General features: G+C 45.8%; 1 protein-coding gene across 2 annotated transcripts in view; it reads right to left on the reverse strand.

Moving 5' to 3' along the window:
* ATL2 (atlastin GTPase 2) overlaps window positions 1-25,230 on the reverse strand; it is a 77,813-nt gene that overhangs the window by 26,254 nt on the left and 26,329 nt on the right. For both annotated transcript variants that reach the window (XM_069768990.1, XM_069768989.1), the window contains exon 2: window positions 3,289-3,542. In XM_069768990.1, the coding sequence (XP_069625091.1) occupies window positions 3,289-3,542 (254 nt within the window). The remainder of the gene's footprint in view (window positions 1-3,288; window positions 3,543-25,230) is intronic.

The raw sequence follows: 25,230 nt of genomic DNA on the forward strand, positions 1-25,230 counted from the left end.
AGATGGAGGGAAGGCGTAAGTAAGTTATTAGCAATGATTTAGGAGGCAGCAGTAATGCTAGGTTTGTAATGCAGGCCAAGTAGTTCAGATTTACAAGTTAAAGCAGAGTTTAATAAATGGAAAATAACGGTTTAATAAATAATAAAACTTCCCCAGTACTCATTAAATAGTAAGACGAAGGGCAAAACCGATCTAAAAAAGGCTTTGTGGGTCACAGTGGATGGTAAAACAGACATTATCAATGACCACCAGGTTAAGAAGGTGGCTAGGCGCCTACATGTTCTTTCTAAATATTTATCCTTACATCCGAACCCCTTTAGCTTTGTTACATAATGCCCTGCACTTCTCCCCATAAACCTAATCTCTAGCAGTATCAAACATGACCCTCCTGGAACAGGATGTCACAGGGGGCAGCACTGCTGTTATTTACTAACTTCTTGTGTCGCCGCCCAGTCTGAAGATGCCCTGGACACTGGGTGATTGATGCTGTGGCAGATGTGAGTGCAGCGCCAGCTCTCTGCTTCTGTCTTCACCACAGCTCCTAAGTATGAAAGAAGATGTCGCCAGGGAACGGAGATAGAAGCAGCTGAGTGACACCGGCATTGTCCTACAGCTTCTATCACAGACTTCAAACGAACAGTCAGGAGGTGGAAGTGATAGAGGATGGGAGTGACACCAGCACCGTCCCCTGATGAGGTTTCGAAGTGGCCGGTGCTAGAAGCTGTAGGGTGGCGTTGTTGTTCATTACTGCTTTTATCTGTGCCCCTGATATCGTCTTCATTCACGGAAGCTACGGCGGCGATAGAAGCAGAGAGTGGGTGCTGCACTCACATTTCCCAGAGCCTATCAACCAGGGTCCAGGACATTTTCAGAGGGCAGTGATGCACACAACTGTAGTAACTAACTGCAGTGCTGCCCCCTGATGACGTCTTATTCAAGGAGTGATGACGGACACTCAGGATGTGAGTGCAGCCCCCTGTGACGTCATGTTTGTGGCTCCTCTCAAACGTTTCACAGGAAGTGAAGTAAAAAACAAAAACAAACATTTAGGGATGAGCTAGATAGGGAAACATGTAGGGCATTGTGGAATAAAGCCAATTACAAAAGTGGTTAGGATATAAGGATATTTAGAAAGTACATTTTAGGTACCAGACCCCCCCCTTTAATAGATCAACAGGGGTCCATTCACTGAATAACCAGTAAAAAAAGGACAACGGATAAGTCACACCAGAAGGGGAGTGAAAACGTGGAGATCAGGTAATTGTGTGTTAGAACTATAGAGCTTTAACAATCAAGAACTTTAAGAATAGCTGTGAATATCATAACATAAAAATATAAAAAAAAACACATGATTCACCTCTTCTGCCCATGAATGATCCAGACCTAATGTTCCCGCAGACCTCCCAGTTAAGAGACTGGTGCAAGGGGGCTGCAGTAAATGGCAGCAGTGGGCACATGCCGTGCTACTGGCATCGCTGCTCAGTGATGGGAGCCATGATGCTGACATAACTTCACATGACAGTTGGGGCCACTGATTGGCTTCACCATTTACGTGGGGGCAATTTGTAAGCCAGGACCAGGAGTGGCACAGATAGTCAGGGGAAAGAAGTGATAAGAGTAAAGATTCTCACATTAGAGGGCACCAATCACCTCCAAAAACCCCATTTACCAGCATATATGAGGTTAATCTGCAGGTAAATGGCATTTTAAATCATGCCTGGCTGGCTTACAGTAGCAGTGGCTACAGGGAGAAAATGAAGTTATATCCTCCACGTAGTCACTCGCTTCCAGTCATCACATCCCTGTTACACTGAGTGCAGCTGTAGTTTCTCCCTGGCAAATTGACATCCTGCTCTGCGGATTGTGCACAGAGCTGACTGTCGATCAATGTGTCGGGGAGTGATTACAGCACCCTCACTGTGTAGCTAGAGGTTGGCTATCAGCTTCCTGCATTGCACTGACGGGAGCGGCTGCAGGAGGATATAACTTCATTTTCTCCCTGTAGCCGCTGCTCCAGCTAGCCAGCCGGGCATAATTTAAAGTGCCATTTACTTGCAGATAACCCCCATAACTACAGGTTTATAGTGATTTCTGGAGAGGACACGTTCCCCACAATCAACTTATTTCCCCTTACCCCTAAAAAGACTTCTCCATTTGTCTAGTGCTGCTGCTGGTCTTTGCCTATTGATTGCAGCAGTGACATCATAACTACAGTGCATGCAACTGCTGCAGCCAATCATTAAGATCAGCAGCTCTAATGAGGCAGACAGTGTAGGATGCTGAAATGAGCAATTGGCCATTTTGGTGAAGTGTAGTTGTAAAATCACCACCACAGCTGGTAAACAAAGAGGTGCAGCGCTGGACACCGGTGATGTGCCCGGAAAGGGCGAGTCCCATCTGTGTTTGTAGTTCTAGAGCTGTATAAGAATTTGGGGACCTAAAAATTGAATGGGAATGGACTTTTACTATACCATTTCCTTTCTGTCCACTATCACTTACACTACAGCGCCATCGAAGTAGCTCCGATTGTTTTGAAGACATGCTACACAAAATAAGCTGCTAGTTAAAGGGAACCTGTCACCCCCAAAATCGATGGTGAGGTAAGGTCACCGTCATCAGGGGCTTATCTACAGCATTCTGTAATGCTGTAGATAAGCCCCTGATGTAACCTGAAAGAGGAGAAAAAGGTTAGATTATACTCACCCAGGAGCAGTCCCACTGCGGTCTGGTCAAATGGGTGTCTCAGGTCCGCTCCGGCGCCTCCCATCTTCATCAGATGTCGTCTTCTTCTGGTCTTCACGCCGCGGCTCCATCGCAGGCGTACTTTGTTCTCCCTGTTGAGGGCAGAGCAAAGTACTGCAGTGCGCAGGCGCCGGGCCTCTCTGACCTTTCCAGCGCCTGCGCACTGCAGTACTTTCCTCTGCCCTCAACAGGGAGAACAAAGTACGCCTGCGATGGAGCCGCGGCGTGAAGACCAGAAGAGGACGTCATGGAATGAAGATGGGAGGCGCCGGAGCGGACCTGAGACACCCATCGGAGCAGGACCGCCCCTGGGTGAATACAATCCAACGTCTTTCTCCTCTTTCAGGTAACATCGGCGGCTTATCTACAGCATTACAGAATGCTGTAGATAAGCCCCTGATGATGGTGAGCTTACCTCACCATCGATTTTGGGGGTGACAGGTTTCCCTTTAAAGAGACACAAAGCTTGTGGTATTGTACTGTGATATTCTGGTTTGTTATGTTAACGATACGGTCCGGATGGTAATATTGAACAGAACGCCGTACCTGACTGTACATAAACCGGAGCATAAAGTCAAGTAAGAAAGATTTCCCTTTTCGAAAAGCACCAGCTACAGACACAACGACAACGTTCAGATCCCGTATGTGATCCTGCATTAGGATGCTCTCCAGGGCCTTTTCATCAAGCTCAAAGTTATGGTCATCTTCATGGGCCAGGACAATCTGGATGGGGTGAGGTTTGTCCATCACCTCCGCATCGCTCTCAGAATTCAGCTGGATGTCTTCTACAGGATCTTCATCTGCAAGGAAGAGAACAAGAGAAATAAGAATCTCCGATCTGGTGACTACGGGTAAGGTGACAAGATACGCTGCTTCCTACACATCCTAAAGAAAGCAACAAGTTGTGTAAGTGAGGACAGCAGGACCTTATGTGACGTAGCATCATCACCGACATACACTAATCTACAAACACCTACTAAAGAAGCCAGATGTGTATACAGGTGTATTACTAGAGAAGGGCAAGAAAGTCAGAGCACGGCATGTCAAGTACATCGACTCCGGTGCTGGAGCCAACTCTGTGTGACCCTGGAAACTAGATGCTGAGCCTCCGGCTTCAGAAATAGCCTGGAAATGCTGGAGAGAAAGAGGAGCCAGGATTAAGTAATGTGGCTCATATACAGAGGCAAGGGCTCATATACAGATCACCAAACACCACAATGTATTCAGTTATTACAAGCCAGTCCCTCAAAACTAGTCCAAATACAAGCCCATGATACATTCACAGAGATAAGTGTATATAGCATACAAACGGTGCTCCCAGATCTGTGCTCGGATACCAAATTATAATCAGCAAACATGACCAACTACAACCAGGGACTGTGCTCAATTAAAGGGGTATACGCAAGTTCTTAAATTGCTTAAAGTCATTAGGCAGCATGATAATCGGCAAGTTTGCAATTGACTTGCTTCTTCTATCATTCTCCTGCCACGACAGCTTTTATCTTACATAGTGTACAGCTAGTTTCCATGGAGCTTGGCTATCAGACCTTGGCCAAGAGGGCACAGTGGTTACATATCGGAAGAGGAGTTGATTTAACAACACCCCTTTAAAATTTAATATGTTGTTATTAAAAGTATGAAACCCCTTTAAAACGGTTATAAAGAGGGCCTCCCTTCTCTCATCAGTGATCTTTAGGTCCATCACTAACAGCATCAGCCATCCCTTGATGGTGAAACTAGTTCCATACAAATGTTAAAATGTGGATTCTCTCAGATCCAGGAATCTCTTCCCACCAAGATAATATGAGAATGTACATTCACTCACCAGATGTCCTGTAGATTACACAAACTCATTACTTTAGAACACAATGTGCGACATACGCAAGAGCTCATGTGGCTGAAGTGGCAGTGTCCAAATCGAGGACCACCATTTCCGCATTTTGCCATGTCGGTGCCCGTATCGAGAACCACCATTTCTGAAGTTGTGGCATGTCGGTGCCCATATCGAGGACCAATACTTCCTAATTGCGCCACATCAGTGCCAGCATAGAGGACCACTATTTCCAAATTGTCCCATGTCAGTGCCCATATCGATAACCACTATTTCTGCATTGCGCCACGTCAGTGGATTTTAACATAACAATGAGGATTCTCAATGAGATCAGGAATTGTTTACAATAATATCCCAGGTATAAGCCTCTGAGCGCGGATGAGCCCTGTATTTGTCTCCTCCTGAGCAGTGGTGCTTTCACAGTACTATTTCCATCCTTTAGAGAGCAGTCAGAAATAGCAGCGAGTTACGCTTAAGACTTTGGATTCCGCTGGGATATGCAGCTTCGACAATATGCAAAGAGACAATTTGATTAGGACAGAACCACAGAACAGAGCAAAAATAGAGCAGATTTCCCTGCCCGTGTATGTGTGCAGTACGGCTAACCCAATTATGCCATAATTTACCACCAGTGATGGGCAGGACTTACAGCCTCAAATATGAGACAACTTGTGAGGAGTGTGAAAAGGATTATGCCATCTGGGTAGCACAATTATGAGGTCTGCTTATTTTACACGCTGGTCTTAGTAACAGGACACACTTAATAAATTCAGTAAATCTCTGGGGGTGCGTCTTATAGTGCACACGCAGGCTTACTGGGGGGTTGTGGCAGAGGTGTGGCGATGCTGCGGCAGTAGGCGGTGCAGAATGCGCCTGAGCAGGGCCCCTTCTTCAGGATGCCAGCGGCGGAAATGTGGCGACACTGCTGCCCGGTGTCCACGGTACATCACCGGTTTCACTGCGCGCAGATTGAGATCTCGGCGGCCATTTTCCTGATGCCGAGTGCCGCCGAGATTTCAATCTGTGCACGTGCGGCCTCCGGCGGCCATTTTCTTGAAGTCTCTGGCGGCCTACGGCTTCAGGAAGATTGCCACAGGGAAACTGGTGATGCACTCGAATCTGCTCACCGTGGACACCGGCCCGATGCGTCAGCACATTTCTGCGGCCGGCATTCTGAAGAAGGGACCCTGCTCCATGATCCTCAACATCGCACCCCAGGACTGCAGCATTGCCCCACTTCTGCCGCTGGCATCCGGAGGAAAGGGACCCTGCCTTCTGTGACCTCGCTGTACCACCGCCGGCCCTCAATTAAGATACCTTAAATTCGGTTAATAAGATGGACCCCCATCTTATAAAAATCTTTTTTCTGATATTTTCCACCCCAAAATTTGGGGTGCGTCTTATGGTCCTATGCGTCTTATAGTCCAAAAAAAATGCGGTAATTTAGCAACGTTTTAACTTCAAATGGTGGAATTAAATAATTCTCACATCCAGTAGAATGTAAGCCCGCAAGGGCAGGGTCCTCGCCCCTCTGTATCAGTCCGTCATTGTTAGTTTGTTTACTGTATGTGATATTTGTAACTTGTATGTAACCCCTTCTCATGTACAGCACCATGGAATCAATGGTGCTATATAAATAAATAATAAATAAATATTCATGCACATCAGTCCCTATCATCACCGGAGATCAGGTCATTTCCTCTTCCACCATGTACAGACGAGTGTTTGGAACATAGAATAAACATTAACCCTGCAAAAGGGCAAAAGCGAAAAATTGCATATGTCAAAGATACAGCTCAGGTCCATTGCTGCAACCACTGTAAAAGCATATGCTATCCCCCAAAATGGAACCATCCCATAAATTAAAAACAAACACTTTTGAACTTTCCAGATGTTTCTCATGAGACTTAAGAGAATTCAATTCCATGCTGCATGAATGAGAATAAATACTATATTACTTTCATCTGCTAAAGCCCAATATCCAATATTCCACAATTAGGAATATTATGAGCTTCTATATAATATTAGCCCCAGACCTCGCTGCATTGGAGGAGTAATGATTGTGCTCATTAGTCTTATCTCAGGTTCTCACATACTAAATCTAAACCATCCCGACAGCACAGAATACCGTGCCTTTCACGCCTTTAAATCCAAAAATTGCAGACAAAAGACAGATTTTTTTTAAGAACCAGACGACTATCCCATAACCAGGCTTGTTTGGATTGTAAGAATGGACATCTGAAGACCAAGAAGAGAAGGGCTCAAACCGGACATCAGAGACGAACTAGAACAGGTGTGACCCATGAATTCCCACCATCAGATTTTGGGTAGGGTCTGGCTCCCCTCATGCACATTACTTACCCTGACCTTTCATCAGTCCATATTTACATCCAAGATACACGCACTTCAAGCATGCATTTCCCATTGAAGAACAGTCATATCCAGCTGAGTCTTTCACAAAAAATAGTGAACTTTTCTGCACATGCCCGGGATGAAAAAGAAGCCCACATACTTTGACTTGTAAAACTAGTGCAACCTTCACGTGAACATGCATGGGAAATCTACAAGGTAAAAGTCCACACTAAACCTTTAGTACTTGCGATAAGGTGAACTAATAAAGCCCAAATGTAATAACTCTTGAAAGCCGCATTTCACAATATCAAAGAAAAGGGAGACTGGATATGAGGAGAGACCTTTAGGAGCCGAGCTCACACATTACAACCTGAACTGATAACGCTGCTCTACACCTAAACTGCTTCAGACTAAAACCGCGGAGTTCAACTAATGAAGCTTAAAATTTGCTGATTGGGTCTAATTTTCAAGATCCAGAGGAGGTTGTTATAACTTATTACTTATGACACCTTTCACACCTCTTATAGAAAAATTGTGTCTATTTCATCATCATTCTTGCATTGTTAGGAGCTCGTCTATTACATCGCCTATTTAGTCGATTCAGCCTTCAGTATTCTATCTCAGCTTTTTTTTTTTTTTAGCATATTGACATGTTTCTGTTTTTTTCAGATATACCTTGTTCTTGAATTAAAGCAGATAATTTTTTTTACTACATATGTGAAAAAGTCCCTTTTGCGTCACAAAGGCGAAACTTGACTCATAAGGAAAGCCTACAACCTGTATTTTGGCTGCAGAATAAGATCAGGACAAGAGTTGGGCTCCACACATATGGTGCAGTGGAGATGCATCACATCTAACGCAGTGGTTGCATGGGAAGAGGCAATCTACGCCTTGTGCAGTCCCAATGATCTAGGGAGGGCTATCCGATCACGCTACCACCGAAGATTGTAGGGGGACCAGCTAGAAACCCAGCCTGCCACAGTTCCCCTGGGGCGCGATGCCACACCTGCCGTCAGCTGGACCACCTGCAAAGACAATGTCCCAACCGGACTCAGCATACCCAGTGGCCAAAGGTGGGAACAGCTACCTTCCGCCGGGCCGCTGTACACTGCTACCAAGGCGAAGTTGACCCGGCATTGGGGGCTACAACTAACCAAGGGGTGGAAGACATGGAGGAAGTGCTGCATGAAGTAGACCCCGTGCAGGCAGCCCGGGCAGATAATCGACAACAGCATCGACAGGTCGTGTGGGTTAATGGGAAACGCATGCAGGGACTAAGAGATTCCGGAGCAACTTTGACCCTTGTGAAGCCTCATCTCGTCCGGGACCAAGAGAAGACGGACCGGACAGTGGCAGTCCGTGTAGCAGGGGGAGCCATACATCGACTGCCCACTGCCAGGATTCACCTGAACTGGGGAGTTGGGGATGGCCTTGTTGAGGTCGGCTTGATGGAGGATTTGTCTGCAGACGTTTTGCTGGGAAATGACTTGGGGCCCATGTTGTCTGCCTTCTCGGTTGCCCCTCTCGCTGAGACATATCCGGTGACCACCCGGAGACAACCTCGAGCTGCGGAAACGGAATCACACTCAGAGGAGGCCCAGGTAAGACATCCCAGCCCTACACGTATTCCCATAGCCAGACACATTTCTTGAGCCACCCCAGATGAATTTAAGAGGGAGTTACTTGAGGATCCTTCATTGGAGGGATATCGTGGGAAGGCACAGGAGGGGAGAGGGGTACTGGAAGGGGAACAGTTTATATGGAAACAGGGACTCCTCTACCGGATCACAGAGCAGCACCACACGGGGACGAGCCCCACTATAAAACGACAGCTGGTAGTTCCCAAGAAGTATAGGCAGGAGTTACTGCGAATCTTTCATGACATACCCTTGGCCGGGCACTTCGGCGTCAGTCGCACCAGGCATCGTCTGACACAAAACTTCTTTTGGCCGGGGGTAACCTATGATGTTCGTCAATACTGCCAGACCTGTGACAGTTGCCAGCGCACGGCCAAATTACGCCCCCTCCCCATTGTGGAGGAACCATTTAGCCGAGTAGCAGTCGATCTGATAGGGCCGTTATCCAAACCCAGTCCGTCAGGGAAAAGGTATATATTGACAGTGGTAGATTATGCCACACGGTATCCAGGGGCGGTTGCATTAACTAACATACTGGCAGAGACGGTGGCGGCTGCCCTGCTCCAGGTTTTCTCACGGGTTGGATTTCCCCGGGAGATTATCTCAGACCAGGGTACCCAGTTTACAGCAGAGGTGACCAACCAACTGTGGAAACTGTGCGGCGTAAAGTCCATTAGAAGCGCCCCGTACCACCCGCAAACCAATGGGTTGTGTGAACGCTTTAACGGGACGTTAAAACAACTCATTGGGACTTTTACCAGGACCTACAGGGACTGGGAGAAATTCTTGCCTCACCTCCTGTTTGCCTATCGAGAGGTGCCCCAAGAATCCACGGGGTTCTCCCCATTCGAACTGGTATACGGGAGACGGGTAAGGGGACCCCTAGACTTAGTGCTAGAACACTGGGAAGGGGAGGGCCTCATAGAAGGGGTACCTATTGTACCCTATGTGCTGGAATTCCAGGACCGCCTACAGGAGCTGACCCAAGCTGTACGTGAGAACATGCAGGTGACCCAGCGGCGCCAGCGTGTACGGTACGATCGGAGGGCCAGAGAGCGCACCTTGGAAATAGGGCAGAAGGTCCTGGTGTTAGAGCCCACTAGGCAGAACAAGTTCCAAGCTGCATGGCAGGGGCCCTACCAGGTAGTGGGGAAAATAGCCGACACCACCTATAATGTCGCCGATTGTGACAACCCCAGGGTTATCCGCATGTTCCACGTGAATATGCTGAAGCCCTATAGGGAGCGCCCTGAAGAGGTAGTCGCCATCTGTGCCCCTGAAGCAGAGGATTTAGCCGGACTTCCCTTGCCTGATGTCTTAGGGGAGAGGACTCAGTCTAAAACATGGGACCAGGTACACTGGGGTGAAGACTTAGGTCCCCGGGAGAGACAGCAGGCGGAGGAGTTGTTGAGGCAGCGACAGAGGATGTTTTCATGGAAACCCGGGTACACTCACCTGGCACAACACAAGGTTGAGACCCAGGATCAGACCCCCCTGCGACAACCACCCTTCCGCGTCCCTGAGTCTGTATGAGAAGGGATGCGACAAGAGATACAAGAGATGTTGCGTTTAGGGGTCATTGAAGAGTCAGATAGTCCCTGGGCATCCCCCGTAGTGTTAGTGCCCAAGAAAGATGGGACTACACGGTTTTGTGTACACTATCGTAAGCTCAATGAGAAAACAGTGACGGATGCGTATCCCATGCCGCGTGTGGATGACTTGTTAGACCGGCTGGCAGGGGCAAAGTATTTGACCACCATCGATCTATACAAAGGCTACTGGCAGATTCCCCTTAGTCCTGATGCTATTCCCAAGTCGGCATTTGTCACCCCATTTGGCTTATTCCAGTTTCGAGTTATGCCATTCGGGATGAAGACTGCCCCGGCGACCTTCCAGAGGCTGGCTGACCGGCTTCTGGATGGTCTCCAGGACTATGCGTGTGCCTACCTGGATGACATCGCCATCTACAGCGCGACATGGGAAGAGCATCTAAATCACCTAGAGACAGTATTAGACAGGATCCACAAGGCCGGAATCACCCTGAACCCAAACAAGTGTCACGTGGGCAAAGCAGAGGTTCAGTATTTAGGGCATTGGGTGGGAAGTGGGAAACAGAGACCAGAACCAGCCAAGATTGAGGCCATAGCCAAATGGCCCACCCCACGCACTAAAACCCAGGTCATGGCGTTTCTAGGGACAGCGGGGTATTATAGGAAATTCGTTCCCAATTACAGCAGTGTGGCCAAGCCCCTCACTGATCTGACCCGTAAGAACCAACCCTGCCAGGTAACCTGGACACCAGAGTGTGAGGAAGCCTTCCGCCAGCTAAAGGACGCCCTCACCAATACCCCTGTATTGGCCGCACCCGATCCAACTAAACGTTTCCTTGTTCACACAGACGCTTCTATGTTTGGATTGGGGGCAGTACTAAGCCAAGTCGGGCCGGACGGCCAAGGACACCCGGCAGCTTACCTGAGTCGGAAACTACTGCCCCGTGAAGTGAGCTATGCGGCCATCGAGAAGGAGTCCCTGGCAATAGTATGGGCACTCAAAAAGTTACAACCATATTTGTATGGGCGACAGTTTTCCCTCTTGACGGACCATAATCCCCTAGTCTGGCTTAAATCGGGTCTCCGGAGACAATGCCAGATTACTGTGGTGGAGTTTAGCCCTACAACCTCTGGTCTTCACCATCCACTACAGACCCGGCAAACAAAACGGTAATGCCGATGGACTAAGTCGACAAACGGAACTTGTACCAACCCCATAAACTTCGGTCATCCCCAAACCGATCCGTTAAGGATCAGACTGTGTATGCCGATCGCGTCGCTGAAAAGGGGAGCCATGTTCCAGAACCCCCAGCACCAAGAATATGTTATGCAGTATATATTATGTATAATAGGTTCCATGTGAAATGCATCAGTCCACAGGCTGCGCCCCTGGTCAGAGGGGACAAGATATTCTCCTTCTGACCTCCCCCCACCTTTGTAATTCCCACAGTAAATATCAGCAGGCTCCGGCCCCCTGCGGCTATTGTAATGTATGTCTGGCCTGTTTTTTCTACTGGCCTGCCCTGTGTATCTGTGTTATATATTCTGTGTGCTGTGAATAAAGTGTGTTCTTTTAGACTGGAAATACGTGGAGTAGCAGTCAGCTTTTATATGCTCTCACGTAATCAAGGAATTCCAGCCAGCGTCCTTCATTCAGAATCCAGCAAAAGCAGAGTGGACCTCCTGAAACACGGGGGGTGCTGAAAAAGGTACTACAGCACAGTAGACCCCGTTACAAGGAGTTTCAAGGAAGAATTAGTCTTTGTAGTATTTAAACAAGCCATCTGCAATACGCCTGGTATCACATACAGAAGACCTGCCGGTTCCAAAAGCACCAGAAACATTTTCTGTAGAATCACGTTAGGAAGAAGAGGGCGCTTGGTGTCATGAAGCATCTTCCTCCCATGACCCAAACTTTGCCAACAACCTCAAGTCAACCACACCTTCTAAAACAAAGTGAATTGAACGATCTGGCTAGAGATTTGGCTCTGCCCAAAATTATGGCTGAGCTCTTAGCTTCCATACTACAGCAGTGGAGTCTCCTAGCAGAAGAGGTTTCAATTTCTTTGTCCTGCAACCATGATAAAACATCTTGGCCAATACTTCTCCATGGAGGGTGATCCTGTGACATGCAGCAATAACAGTTTAATGCAAGTTCTGAAGATACAGTAAGTCATATCCCAGAGGAATGGAGGCTCTGCATCAATTCGTCCAAACCAAGCTTAAAAGCAGTCTTGCTGTATAAAGGCAATGCGCTACCTTCAATTCCAGCTGTTTATGCAGTCCACATGAAAGAAACCTAACAACGTTAAACAGGCGTTGAAGTGTCTGAACTATTACCACCATTTGTGGCCCCTCCATGGTCACTTACAGAAGTTGTCTGATACTTGGTCAACTTCTCATACCTCTCACTTGCCCCCATAACATAATAAATCTTATACTCTCCTCTCATGCTGACGCCAATCCCCCTATGTCGGCACTCCATCTCCCAGGGCTCCCTTGTGGCTGTTGTGACGCCGGCGCTGAATCAGCACTGGTATCACTGTCCCCGCCTCCTGTCGAATTGAGCAGGAAGAGGAAGTCAGATCAGCTGCAGCCCTGACTTCCTCTTCATGTTCTATTTGTCTGATGGCGGGGACAGTGACTCCAGTGCTGATTGGCCGACAAGTGACACAACAGCCATTTTTTGTTATATATGACTTTTTGAGCACTTACATTTTTGTGATACAGGATGACCAAAAACAGAAAATTCTGTCAGTTTTACTTTGTTTTTGTAACCATCACCAAATGAGAAATAATGATCGTGTCTTATAGATTTGCTATCACTGTAATCTATTTTTTTTTTTTTTTTTACATTTTCTCCTTTTTGCATCATGTTCATTGAATCAAAACTTTCATTTATAGAGCTGTATGAAGGTTTATTTTACATAAGCTATAGTTTTTATTAGTTACAAATTGTATACATCTCAAAATGGATCACTTTTTATTACAATACTTCAAGCAAAATGAACAAAAACGCCAATTCTGGCATTATTCATTAGTTTTTTGTTTTTTGAGACATTCACTGTAAGGGATAAATAATCTAGTGTTAGAGTACAAGTCATTACCGAAGCAGCAATGCCAAATATGTGATCTTTCAAAATAGGTTTATTTTTAGCAGATTAAATGTTTTTAAAGATTGTTTCTTTTTTTTGAGACACCTTTGATTTTGGGGAGGCCATTTTAAAAATATATATTGTAAAAACAATGTATGAATTTTTTAAAAAAATTAGTAACCTAGGGGGAACTTGAACATGCAATTCTATAGTCGCAATAGTACGGTAATTCAGTACGGTAATCCAGTCAGTGTTTAGTAACGGCAGCCTAGAAGATCTTACCTACTGTGTCAGGCATCTATTTGCCATAACAACCCATCAGCTCCCCGTGAACACACTGCAGGGGTGCCAATGGGCGATCTGTCAAATTGCTCATGTGCTGCTGTCACTGTTGACAGAGGCAATATAAGGGATTTAAACTTCTGCGAATCTGTGCTCATGATGAATATTTACATCATATAGCGCCAAAGGATTAAAGGAGTCTTGTAACTTAGAAAACTAATCATCATATACGGTACTTCATTCTCAGTTAAAGGGGTACATCCAGGACTTTAACATTGATGGCCTATCCTTAGGATATGTCATCAATATCGGATTTGCTGTCTTGTGGGGCGAGATATACGGCAACCTTGACTGTTCTCTGGGTTGCCCAGAACTGCTCAGATACGGAGCTGCACAGCACAGATCCGTCGACAAAATAGTGGCTGCGGAGCAGTACTGCGCAGTCACCCCCTATTGATTTAAATAGGGGGCCGATGTGCAGTACACGGCCGTGGTCACTATACGGAGCTATGCCGCACAGTTGTAAGGCCTAGTCGAGAGATAGTGGCTCATACAGTGAATGTCTGCCTATGTGCCACTACTTGCCAACTCAAGAGCAATATACAGCGGCACAGTACATCTGCGGTGAGATCGCAGATGGAAGAGCAAGGGATCAGCTGCAGACTGGACTTCCTCATAATGTTTAATCCGTACATAGGCAGAGACAGTGACACCAGCGCTGACTGGGCGACAGCGTCACAACACCGCACAAGAGCGCCGGGGAGAGCGAGTGCATTCATTGCAGGAACGGCGTCGGCACGTATACTTTTTTTTATTATTTTATTGGTGCCAAACATGTAGTTCAAGAAGGGGTTGTCCTAGTAGTGGACAACCCCTGTAATGTCTAATGCAGTGCTGTAATTGGTTAATGGGGGAACCCAACAGCAGGAAGTTATGCTCTCATAGTGGTCTCCACCAGACCAGAAGGTGAACTTGTTCCATTCTTGGGTCATCTAACAGCAGAGATCTGTGAGTGGCTGTCGCGCTCAGGTGATAGGGACGGAAGGTCCCCGAATTACTCGTCACTTCAGTCACATGACTGCTGATGTCATTTACAGGCCTCAGCGGTTATGTGACCAAATAACTGGACATCACTTCATGGCTCGGCGGGGCATTAATATTTTTTTGCCTCTTTGGTACATCAGTTACCTCCTTTGACTCTGTACCTGGTATGGAGGCGGTGGGCCATCACTATATACAGTCAAGTCCTCTCCATACAGAGTGGGTGCCGGCTGTAGTACACAGCTGGCAGCAGAGTGTGATGGAGGTGATCAGAGCTAGCTCAGATTGCAACAGCTGAACCTCTAAAAGGTCTCTGTGTTAAATGTCTGTGTTGTTCTTAAAAGGTTTCCAGCATGGTAGGCATCACTTCTGTCTGCCATTCCACACCTTCCCAGCATCACCCAACACGATCACCGGGTGTCTGTTGCCACAGCAACAGGGACATCACTCAATGTCCTGTGACCGTGTTAGAACTCTATACAATACACTGCAATCCTATCGGTGATTAAGTGACTGCAGGATCAAGTCCCCTATATTTCTAATTAAAAAAGCTCTAACCATTAGAAAAAAAATGGCCACACCAATTTCTTATTTTTAGTAGTAGCATACAAAAACTATACTACTGATCTGAAGAATCGTGTTGCTCAGACATTGTTACTGTACGATAAACACACAAGAAACAATAGCCGAATTGCGGGGGGGGGGGGGGCTTGTCCCACCATTTCATTACACTTAATCTTTCCCCCCAATTTTCAGGACATTATAAGGTGTAATTAATGTAGTCACTATTATTATTTATTATTATAGTGCCATTCATTCCATGGCGCTTTACATGTGAGGAGAGGTATACATAATAAAAACAGGTACAATAATCTTGAACAATACAAGTCAAACTGGTACAGGAGGAGAGAGGATCCTGCCCATGAGGACTCACAATCTACAAGGGATGGGTGAGGATACAGTAGGTGAGGATAGAGCTGGTCGTGCAGTGGTTTGGTCGATCGGTGGTTACTGCAGGTTGTAGGCTTGTCTAATGAGGTAGGTCTTCAGGTTCTTTTTAAAGGTTTACACAGTAGGCGAGAGTCTGATATGTTGGGGTAGAGAACCGTAGAGAGTTCCAGAGTAGAGGGGATGCGCGGGAGAAATCTTGTATGCGATTGTGGGAAGAGGAGATAAGAGGGGAATATAGAAGATCTTGTGAGGATCGGAGGTTGTGTGCAGGAAAGTACCGGGAGACAAGGTCACAGATGTATGGAGGAGACAGGTTGTGGATGGCTTTGTACATCATGGTTAGGCTTTTGTACTGGAGTTTCTGGGTAATGGGGAGCCAGTGATGGGATTGACAGAGGGGAGAGGCCGGGGAATAGCGGGGGGATTAGTCGGGCAGCAGAGTTTAGATTAGATTGGAGGGGTGCAAGATTGTTAAAGGGGAGGCCACAGAGCAGGAGGTTACAGTAGTCGAGGCGGGAGATGAGGAGGGCATGCACCAGGGTTTTTGCAGATTCTTGGTTTAGGAATGTACGGATCCGTGAAATATTTTTGAGTTGAAGGCGGCAGGAAGTGGAAAGGGCTTGGATATGTGGTTTGAAGGAGAGATCAGTGTCAAGGATTACCCCAAGACAGCGAGCTTGCGGGACTGGGGAGAGTGGGCAGCTGTTTACTGTAATGGATAGGTTCGTTGGGGGGGGGAGAAAGGGGGGTTGCGTGAGATTGGGGAAAGATGATTTATTCGGTTTTGTCCATGTTAAGTTTTAGAAATCTAGCGGAGAGGAAGGATGAAATAGCGGATAGACATTGAGGGATTCTGGTTAGTAGGGTGGTGATATCTGGTCCAGAGATGTAAATCTGTGTGTCGTCAGCATAGAGATGATACTGAAAACCGTGAGATTCTATGAGCTGTCCCAGGCCAAAAGTGTAGATGGAGAAGAGCAGGGGCCCTAGGACTGAACCTTGTGGGACAGATAGGGGGGCGAGGTGAGGAGGTGGTGTGAGTGGGAGAAGCTGAATGTCCGGTCAATTAGGTATGACGAGATCCAGGATAGGGCCAAGTCTGTGATGCCAAGGGATGAGAGGGTCCGCAGCAACAGGGAATGGTCCACTGTCAAAGGCATAGGACAGGTTCAGGAGGAGGAGGATAGAGTAGTGTCGCTTGCTCTTGGCGGTTAATAGATCATTGGTGACCTTAGTTAAGGCAGTTTCAGTGGAGTGGTGTGACCGGAAACCTGATTGTAAGCGGTCGAAGAGGGAGCAGGAAGATAGATGGGAGGACAGTTCAAGATGGACGTGTTGTTCCAGTAGTTTTGAGGCATAGGGGAGAAGTGATATAGGGTGATAGCTAGATACAGAGGATGGGTCAAGAGAGGGCTTTTTGAGGATAGGTGTGATTGAGGCATGTTTAAAGCTTGAGGGGTAAACACCAGTTGTTAGTGATAGGTTGAAGAGATGGGTTAGGGTTGCGATGAAGACTGTGGCGAGGTTTGGGATGAAATGGGATGGGATCGGGTCAAGTGCACAGGTGGCGAGATGCGATCTTGAGAGTGGAGAGTCGATCTTCTGTAATGGTGGATAAGTTGGTTTTGGAGGTGGAGGGCTGGGTAGTTGGGAGGAAGGGCTCTGGGGGTTGTTCACTAAAACGGTCTCTGATGTTCTCAATCTTCTGCTTGAAAAATGAGGCAAAGCCTTCAGCTGAGATGAGTGGCGAGGAAGGAGGTGCTTGGGGACGGAGGAGAGAATTGAAGGTGTTGAATAACTGTTTAGGGTTGTGAGACAGAGAGGATATGAGAGATGAGAAGTAGGTTTGTTTTGCTGTGGCGAGTGTGGTCTTGAAAGTAGTGAGGGACTGTTTGAATGCGATGAAGTGCTTGTTGGAGTGGGATCTTTTCCATCTGCGCTCAGCAGCCCTGGAAGCTTGCCTCAGTTCTTTGGTCAGGCTGGTGTGCCAGGGCTGTCTGTTGATTTTGCAAGCTTTGGTATGTGTGAGAGGGGCAAGAAATTCCAAAGATACAGCTATTGTGGGTGTTATATAGAGCGGCAGCGTCTTCCGCATTGTGAAGGGAGCTTATGTCTGTGAGAGGGAGTAGGGATTCAGAGAGTAGATCAAGGTGTTTAAGATTTCTGCGAGCGTGTGCAAGTTTGTGGGGTGCGGATTGTAGACAAGGAGTGGAGAGGGAAGAGAATGTGAGTTGATTGTGGTCAGAAAGAGGAAGAGGTGAGTTAGAGAGGTTAGATAGGGAGCAGAGGTGGGTGAAGATGAGGTCCAGTGTGTGACCATCTTTGTGAGTGGCTGCAGAAGACCATTGAGTGAGGCCGAAGGAGGAAGTGAGAGATAGAAGTTTAGTGGCAGCCGAGAGGGAAGTGTCAATGGGGATGTTGAAGTCGCCCATGATGATAGTGGAGATGTCCACAGAAAGGAAATGAAGTAGAAGTAGCCAGGTGGTGATTCAAAACTACAACAACAAAAAACAACTCCTCTAAAGCCATAATGATTTAAAGGAAGAAAAAAAAAAAAAAAAAAAAAAAAAAACATTTGCTCTTTAATGAAGGGGAGTAAACAAAAAATAAATAAATAATGAGGCTCAAAACAAAAAAAATCTGACAGAACAGTGAGGTATCATGTTACAACTCAACTTTTGGGATCTGTAATCAAGTTGCACTTAAACAAGTAAGTATGCAGTCCCAATTCTATCTCTTCCGACAAGCCTACAACCTGTAGTAACCAGGGCTGTGGAGTCAGAGTCGCAGCCCATTTTGGTGGAGTCGGAGGTTTGGCTTACCGACGCCACAGCCCTGGTAGTAAGCCTCGTTCCACCACACTGTTGCACGGCCAGCTCTGCTCTACCCCCCTCACCTTCTGTAACCTCCCTTGTAGACTATGAGCCCTCGGGGGCAGGGTCCTCGCTCCTCCTGTACCAGTCGCTGACTCATATTGGTCAGGATTATTTTACTTGTTTTTTTATTATGAGTAAAGAGCCATGGAATAAAATGGTGCTATAATAGGGCAAAAAAAAAAAAACTTCCCTGAGGGAAAAAAAAAAAAAGAAATTACACACAAAAAGTAAATAACAAAAATGGCATCAAATTGCCTAAGGCTACGTTCAGACTAGCGTTGCGCGCCGCTGCGTCGGCGACGCAATGCACGACGCACACAAAAACGCGGCAAAACGCACGCAAAAACGCTGCGTTTTGCGACGCGTGCGTCGTTTCTTGCCGAAAATCGGACGCAAGAAAAATGCAACTTGCTGCGTTTTCTTGCTCCGACGCTAGCGGCAAAAAAGACGCAAGTGTTGCAAAACGCAACACACAAAAACGCATGCGTCCCCCATGTTAAACATAGGGGCGCATGACGCGTGCGTCGCCGCTGCGTCGCCCGACGCTAAGGCGATGCACACTAGCAGAGCGCTAGTGTGAACGTAGCCTAAAATGGATTCAAAAGCTGAGGTGAAAAAGGGCATGTGAAAGAAGCTATAAAATATTAGCTGCCTTCAGGACAAAGGGAAAGTTGCCTTTCAAAACTCACTTCCCACCTTCTCGTGATGGGACACTATTCACTTTTAGGTACACAATGTACATCTCCAGGAAGCCATATAAGGCTAGGTTCACACATTACATCTTTGCTGCATTTTTTTCCTTAAGGCAAAACCTGCTCTCTTGGCAGTAAAAACTAGCCGCAAAAAAGAAGGTTTTGCTTCGTTTTTGTGTTTGCTGTGTTTTTGTCAGGGTACATTTGTATTTTTTCCATGCAGATAAAGCTTATAGTGTATAAAAAGAAAAAAAAAATCTGATTTTACTTACCGGTAATCAGGTATTGGAACAAAAAACACAGTAAAACCTGAGACCTGCGTTTTCGCACCACCCATTGCTTTCAATGGGTGAAAAAATGATGAAGTGATGCTGCAAATGCCAAAAACCAAGATATTGCACAAAATACCGAGGACGAAAAAAACAAAGCTGTGTGCATGTGATTTCTGATGTCTCAGACATTGCAGTTACTGTAAACCGCAACTGAAAATTTGCATAAAAAACAAATTTAAAAAAACTCAATACAACGTGTGAACATAACATACGCTTAGGCTAAGTATTTGGAGAAGTTTCTGCATTTCTTGGCTAGAAAAAATCATTTAAAAAAAAAACCACATTTTTGCTGCAGATTTCTCCCCACTCAGTGAAATCTGTAGCAATAGCACAGAAAGAATGGACATACTGTAGATCTAGATCTGAAAGTCATAAATAAGCAGCGAGTGCATGAGACTTCAGGATTCCAGCTCAGTTTGCTGGATTCAGAAAACCCTTCAAGTTTTGGAACAAATCTGCAAGAAAGAAAAAACAAAACCACAGCATGTGCACAGGTCTTTACACTATCTATGCAGACGAAAGGATTTTCAAAAGGTTTTTTTTTTATCCCACAGGATGGGGAACAGCAATTAGACCTAGTCCATAAGATTACACATACGGTTTTGGAATGATGTCACAATGTGACGCTGACCTGGGCTCAACGTCTGTTGTAGTAGCACAAGTAGCATAACGTAGTAAGCAGGGCTGTGGAGTCGGAGTCATGGAATTTGAGGAGTCGGAGGTTTGGCTTACCAGCTCCACAGCACTGGGAGTAAGCGTGTGCCGTTACTACGGATCGGCATCAGCCTTGGAGCACTACCTGCTGCGTCTGTACAAGGGCCAACAAACACCCACTCCTTTTCATCAGACAACAAACATGACATATGGCAACCTTTAGGTGGCCAGAAAGCCACAGACTGAACTGCTGCCATTACCATGAGAGGTGTGGAATCAGCCTCTTCTGCAGCCACACGGCTACATATAATGAGCCTCCCAATCCCCTCCATGATAAACGATCAATAGATCCATGCATTGTACCGTACGTATCATTATACACCAAGGAGAAACCGTAGATGTGTGGGGAAGGTTTACAGAGAAGTCGGAGATTGGATGTTACAAGCAAGAACAAAAGGCTCACAAGGCATTACAATCAGAGGGATTAATGCGGATAGAAGGATTAAAGAAAGAAAAAACCTCCCAGCGCAACGTCGGTCAGCGGATGCGATGCACAATTTAAGTGGATTGATAATTAAGTGAGCAGCGGCATTTAATTAGGACTGGAAGAAACAAAAGCGGCAGTATCCAGCAGTGGACTGTGATAATCTGCAATGAAGGCATGCACAATATACTCCTGGAGCGCTGCCACCTACCAGCGGGTCAAGCCTGCATGTAATAATGAGAAACACCAGAGCTACCATCTTCAAAGTACAGGCATGCACGTGGTTAAGAACAAGAGGACTCACTAGGAAAGACTCAACCCATAGAAGCCATGGTTGCCACTGCCGCCAGTGACTGGTCGCCACGGCCGCCAATGACTGGTCGCCACGGCCGCCAATGACTGGTCGCCACGGCCGCCAATGACTGGTCGCCACGGCAGCCAATGACTGGTCGCCACGGCAGCCAATGACTGGTCGCCACGGCAGCCAATGACTGGTCGCCACGGCAGCCAATGACTGGTCGCCACGGCAGCCAATGACTGGTCGCCACGGCAGCCAATGACTGGTCGCCACTGCAGCCAATGACTGGTCGCCACTGCAGCCAATGACTGGCCATTACGGTCACATTTTATTGGCCAGATACTTCTAATGTATCTAGGAGAGAGTCCAACAGACACCTGGAAAAGGGCAGGATGGACCCACCAGTACGTTATTGCCTGCATGTGATTGTTTAGGTGCCAAATGCTTTCATTGCTATTATCTCTGCAATGGAGAGGATACATTTCAAAAGTTAAAATAAAAAAATTAAAGATATATGATATTGTGTGTTCATTTCAACATGAAAAATGTAGTGAAAGATCCAAAGGGGTTGGCCAATTTAAAATATAAAGAACAGATTCACCCCCTGCAGCGTCGTACCTGTTGGTGCCGCGGTATTTTGAAGGTGCTGAATTCAAACATCCATTACTTTTGCTGAACTGTTTCTAGTATTTGAGATAATACATCCATAAAAATAATGCATTCCCCCAATGCGACTTGTGCGTGATAATAAATGGTCTTTTGACTATCGATGTCCTAGGTTTTGAAATATCCCACATAATTATGTTATATTTCAATTTGTATTCTTCCAATGCTAGAAAAGTGACTTTTTGAAGCCAGAAATCTATTGTAATTACCTATTAAATCTCAGAAACTAGAGAATCTGGCAAAACCAAAGTCATATTCTTAACCAGCACCATAAACTTACTACAAAACTGTTCAGACATCGTTAGCACCAAAAACCACTGTACGCCGGTGTTCTAGCTCTGTACACCAGCCATATGTGACGATCCAGTGCCTTTCCTGATCTCACAGGACATGCTCAGATCTGGGCCTTGATCTACAATAATCTTTACCATTAATTAACAACCCAAAACAAGAGCTCGGAATCGCTGTCTGTGGCTAGAATCCTGCGCAGGTAGTTAAGCACTAGCTAGGAGCATAATCTCCCCATGGAGCGCAGCAGATAGGTGGTGATTAATCTGCAGACGGCAGAGCATATTCCTCCGGAGTCGCATGTCCCTGCATTACATCTCCATACCATATTAGTTCCCTACTGAATCTTATGGGGATCACAATCAATAATTAAGATGACTGAACACAATGGAACAATTCGTTTTCTTCCTACTCTGCCCTATTTCCGTCAATGGCCGACACAGTATAATAACGCCAGTGATTAATATCTGCTGTATGGCTGGGAATGGCATAGACTAATAATAACTAATGTTATGTATCTTCCTAAGGGTAAGTTCACACAAGACTTTTTCACGTGGATTTTGTAGCGAATCAAAGAGTATTTGAAGTGGATTCTGAAGTCGATCCACGCTGAAATATGGCACAGATCGTATAAGAAAATGCATTGCACGGGCATAAGATTCCCTTACTGTCCCTCTGGTATATTTAGGACATAGCCTTTTGGAAACGTTTTTATATGGTGGATAAAATAGATCTGAAGGTTTTATAATCCCAGCTACAACCTACATGGATTGGCAGCATTCACCATAATTCCCAGTAGGCACAAACTTGTTAGAGAGTGGGTGATAAACACAGAAGTGGTGACTTGTTTCTATTAGGCTATGTGCCCACGTTGCAGAAATGTCAGCCGGATTTCCGCAACTCCTGCCGCGGGTAAAACGCATGTGGAATTCGCATGCGTTTTCCCACAAAACACAAGCGTTTTTAGCTTGCAGAATGCTTGCGCTTTACAAGCGCTTTGAAGCATCGCTTGGAAAAGTGATTAACAGGTTGGTCACACTTGTCAAGCATAGTGCACAAGCAAAACGCACAAAAAAAACTCCAACGTGGGTACTTTTCCTCCAATTGTAGGCCAAAACCAGGAGAGAAACAAATACTGATGTAAAATACTGACCAAATACTGAACATGGCCTAAAAGGGATTGTCTGGACAAAAAGTTTGCCAGTGGCTTGGAGATGTAAAAGAACAAAAATAAACTAAGTTCTTCTCCTCTACCGGCACCCAACTGGATCCAGTGCAGGGCACGGTGTGTTCTATGCTGACGCCACAGTTTCACGAGGAGCATGACTACTGTGGCCGGTGATTGGCTGCAGAGGTCAGGTGACATGAGCAGCATGTAATCAGAAAAACATCTGATGATGTGCTGCTCAAGTCACTTGACCGCTGCAGTCAATCACAGGCCCCATCCGGTCCTCTTTCCTGCGTTGAGCGCCGGTAAGACAAGTAGCACTTAGATTTTTATTCTTTTACGGCTCCAAGCCACTGGTAAACCCCTCTTCCTTAGACTACCCCTTAATGGTTAGCCTGACATAACTAAAATACCCCTCATTCTCCGCAGTAGACAACACATTCTTCAGTCCAGGACATAACTTACAAAGAATTCAGAAATGGCAAGGACAGAACACGATACTGTCACTCATCTCACACTTTGAAAGAGTACTAGGCGCAAACAAGGGAAATCGGTCACATACGCACCTGCAGACGTTGCAGCAGAGACGCAAACAAAAACACCTGCAGGACGTCAACGTTTACAGTGTAATAGACGAGTGGCATCAAATCCCAGTCTGAAAAATCCCACAGCGCCTGGATAAGATTTGGTAAAACCTCATCCTCTTTGAGACCATGTGATTTTATTTGTAAGCCTTAAAAAAAAAAAAAAAAAAAAAAACCATAGAGAAAAAAAAACAAGAAAACATTCCATAATCATGTATTAAGTGTAGGGTCCTCTTCCCTCCGCACCAGTCTACCTTTGTCTACTGTAAGTGATACTTGTATTTTGGTGTAATCCCTTTGGTATCTATGGTGCTCTATAAATAAATAATAAAAAACAATCATGCCTCGTTAGATAAAAGTGAAACTGACTCAAGAAACCCTACAATATTCAAACACTGTTCAGGGCCCATGTAAGACTTCTCCTAGGGGAAGGTCATCAATATCAGATCAGTTGGTTCCAACACACATCAGCCGTTTGCAGCTTCCATCGTCATTGACAATTGCATTTACTATAATCACTATAGGCATTTAAGATTAACATTTGTGTTTCAGACCACCCATTTAAAAATCTACCTAATGTCATAATCTAATCTACAGGATTTCCTAATACATTTTGATTTAAGTGGTTTTGATTTTAGTGGTTAGCACAGCAGCCTTGCAGCGCTGGAGTCCTGGGTTCAAACCCCACCAAGGACAACATCTGCAAAGAGTTTGTATGTTCTCTCCGTGTTTGCGTGGGTTTCCTCCGGGCACTCCGGTTTCCTCCCACATTCCAAAGACATACTGATAGGGATTTTAGATTGTGAGCCCCATCGGGGACAGCGACGATAATGTGTGCAAAAATGTAAAGCGCTGCGGAATATGTTAGCGCTATATAAAAATAAAGATTATTATTATTATTTAAGCTTCCCTATCCTTTCATCACTACATTTTCTTTTACCATTTCCTCTTTGACGACACTTCATTTGAGAATCCCAGTGCATGTAAAATATCATCAGGGAGCAGAGGCCACTGTCACTTCCACACCCTCTGCCTCCTCCCTGAAAAGAAGCATCATCGGTGACCTTAGTTTCAAGGATTCAGCTAGTACTTGCTCTACTGAGCATATGTCGGTTGTCAATTCCGACGCACGATCAGTAATTTCTTTTCACTGTGTAATACACACAGTGACAGTGCACTCTCTCCGGCTCAGATCAGAAATAAGGAGGAAGAAAGAGCACACCATCAGTGACATTACTTGCTGGAGTAGCGCTTGTCTCTGAACACTGTGTAGTCTCACAAAGCGCACTCTCCTGCCGGCTCGTTACTCATGATCTGAGCCAGGGGCAAATGAGTGCACGGTCACTGTCAAAAGACTAGAATCTCACGAAGACATTTGGGACTAAAATTTTGGACTACCTCTTTAAAAAAAAATAAAAAAAAATCTGGCTTTAGATTTTCTTTAAAGCAACATTTGACCTAATTAGGCCTGATATGAAGATTTTCTCCATTTTGCAACCAACTTTTATTACCTGGCTATTGCAAACAGTAGGTGTAAGTGTACTTTGGAAACAAGCCCAAAATCAATCAGCACTAACTCACCGATTATTAGCGCCGTCCTCGCTCCAATCTGGTTTTATCTTATCAGCAGATTTTTTTTAATTAGATTGCATGGTCTGCTTTTTGAGTAATATCTGCATTTATGAGCTCAGATGTAATACTTCTGTA

The sequence above is a fragment of the Ranitomeya imitator genome, chromosome 5 (genome assembly GCF_032444005.1).
Source record: "Ranitomeya imitator isolate aRanImi1 chromosome 5, aRanImi1.pri, whole genome shotgun sequence".
Classification (NCBI taxonomy): domain Eukaryota; kingdom Metazoa; phylum Chordata; class Amphibia; order Anura; family Dendrobatidae; genus Ranitomeya; species Ranitomeya imitator.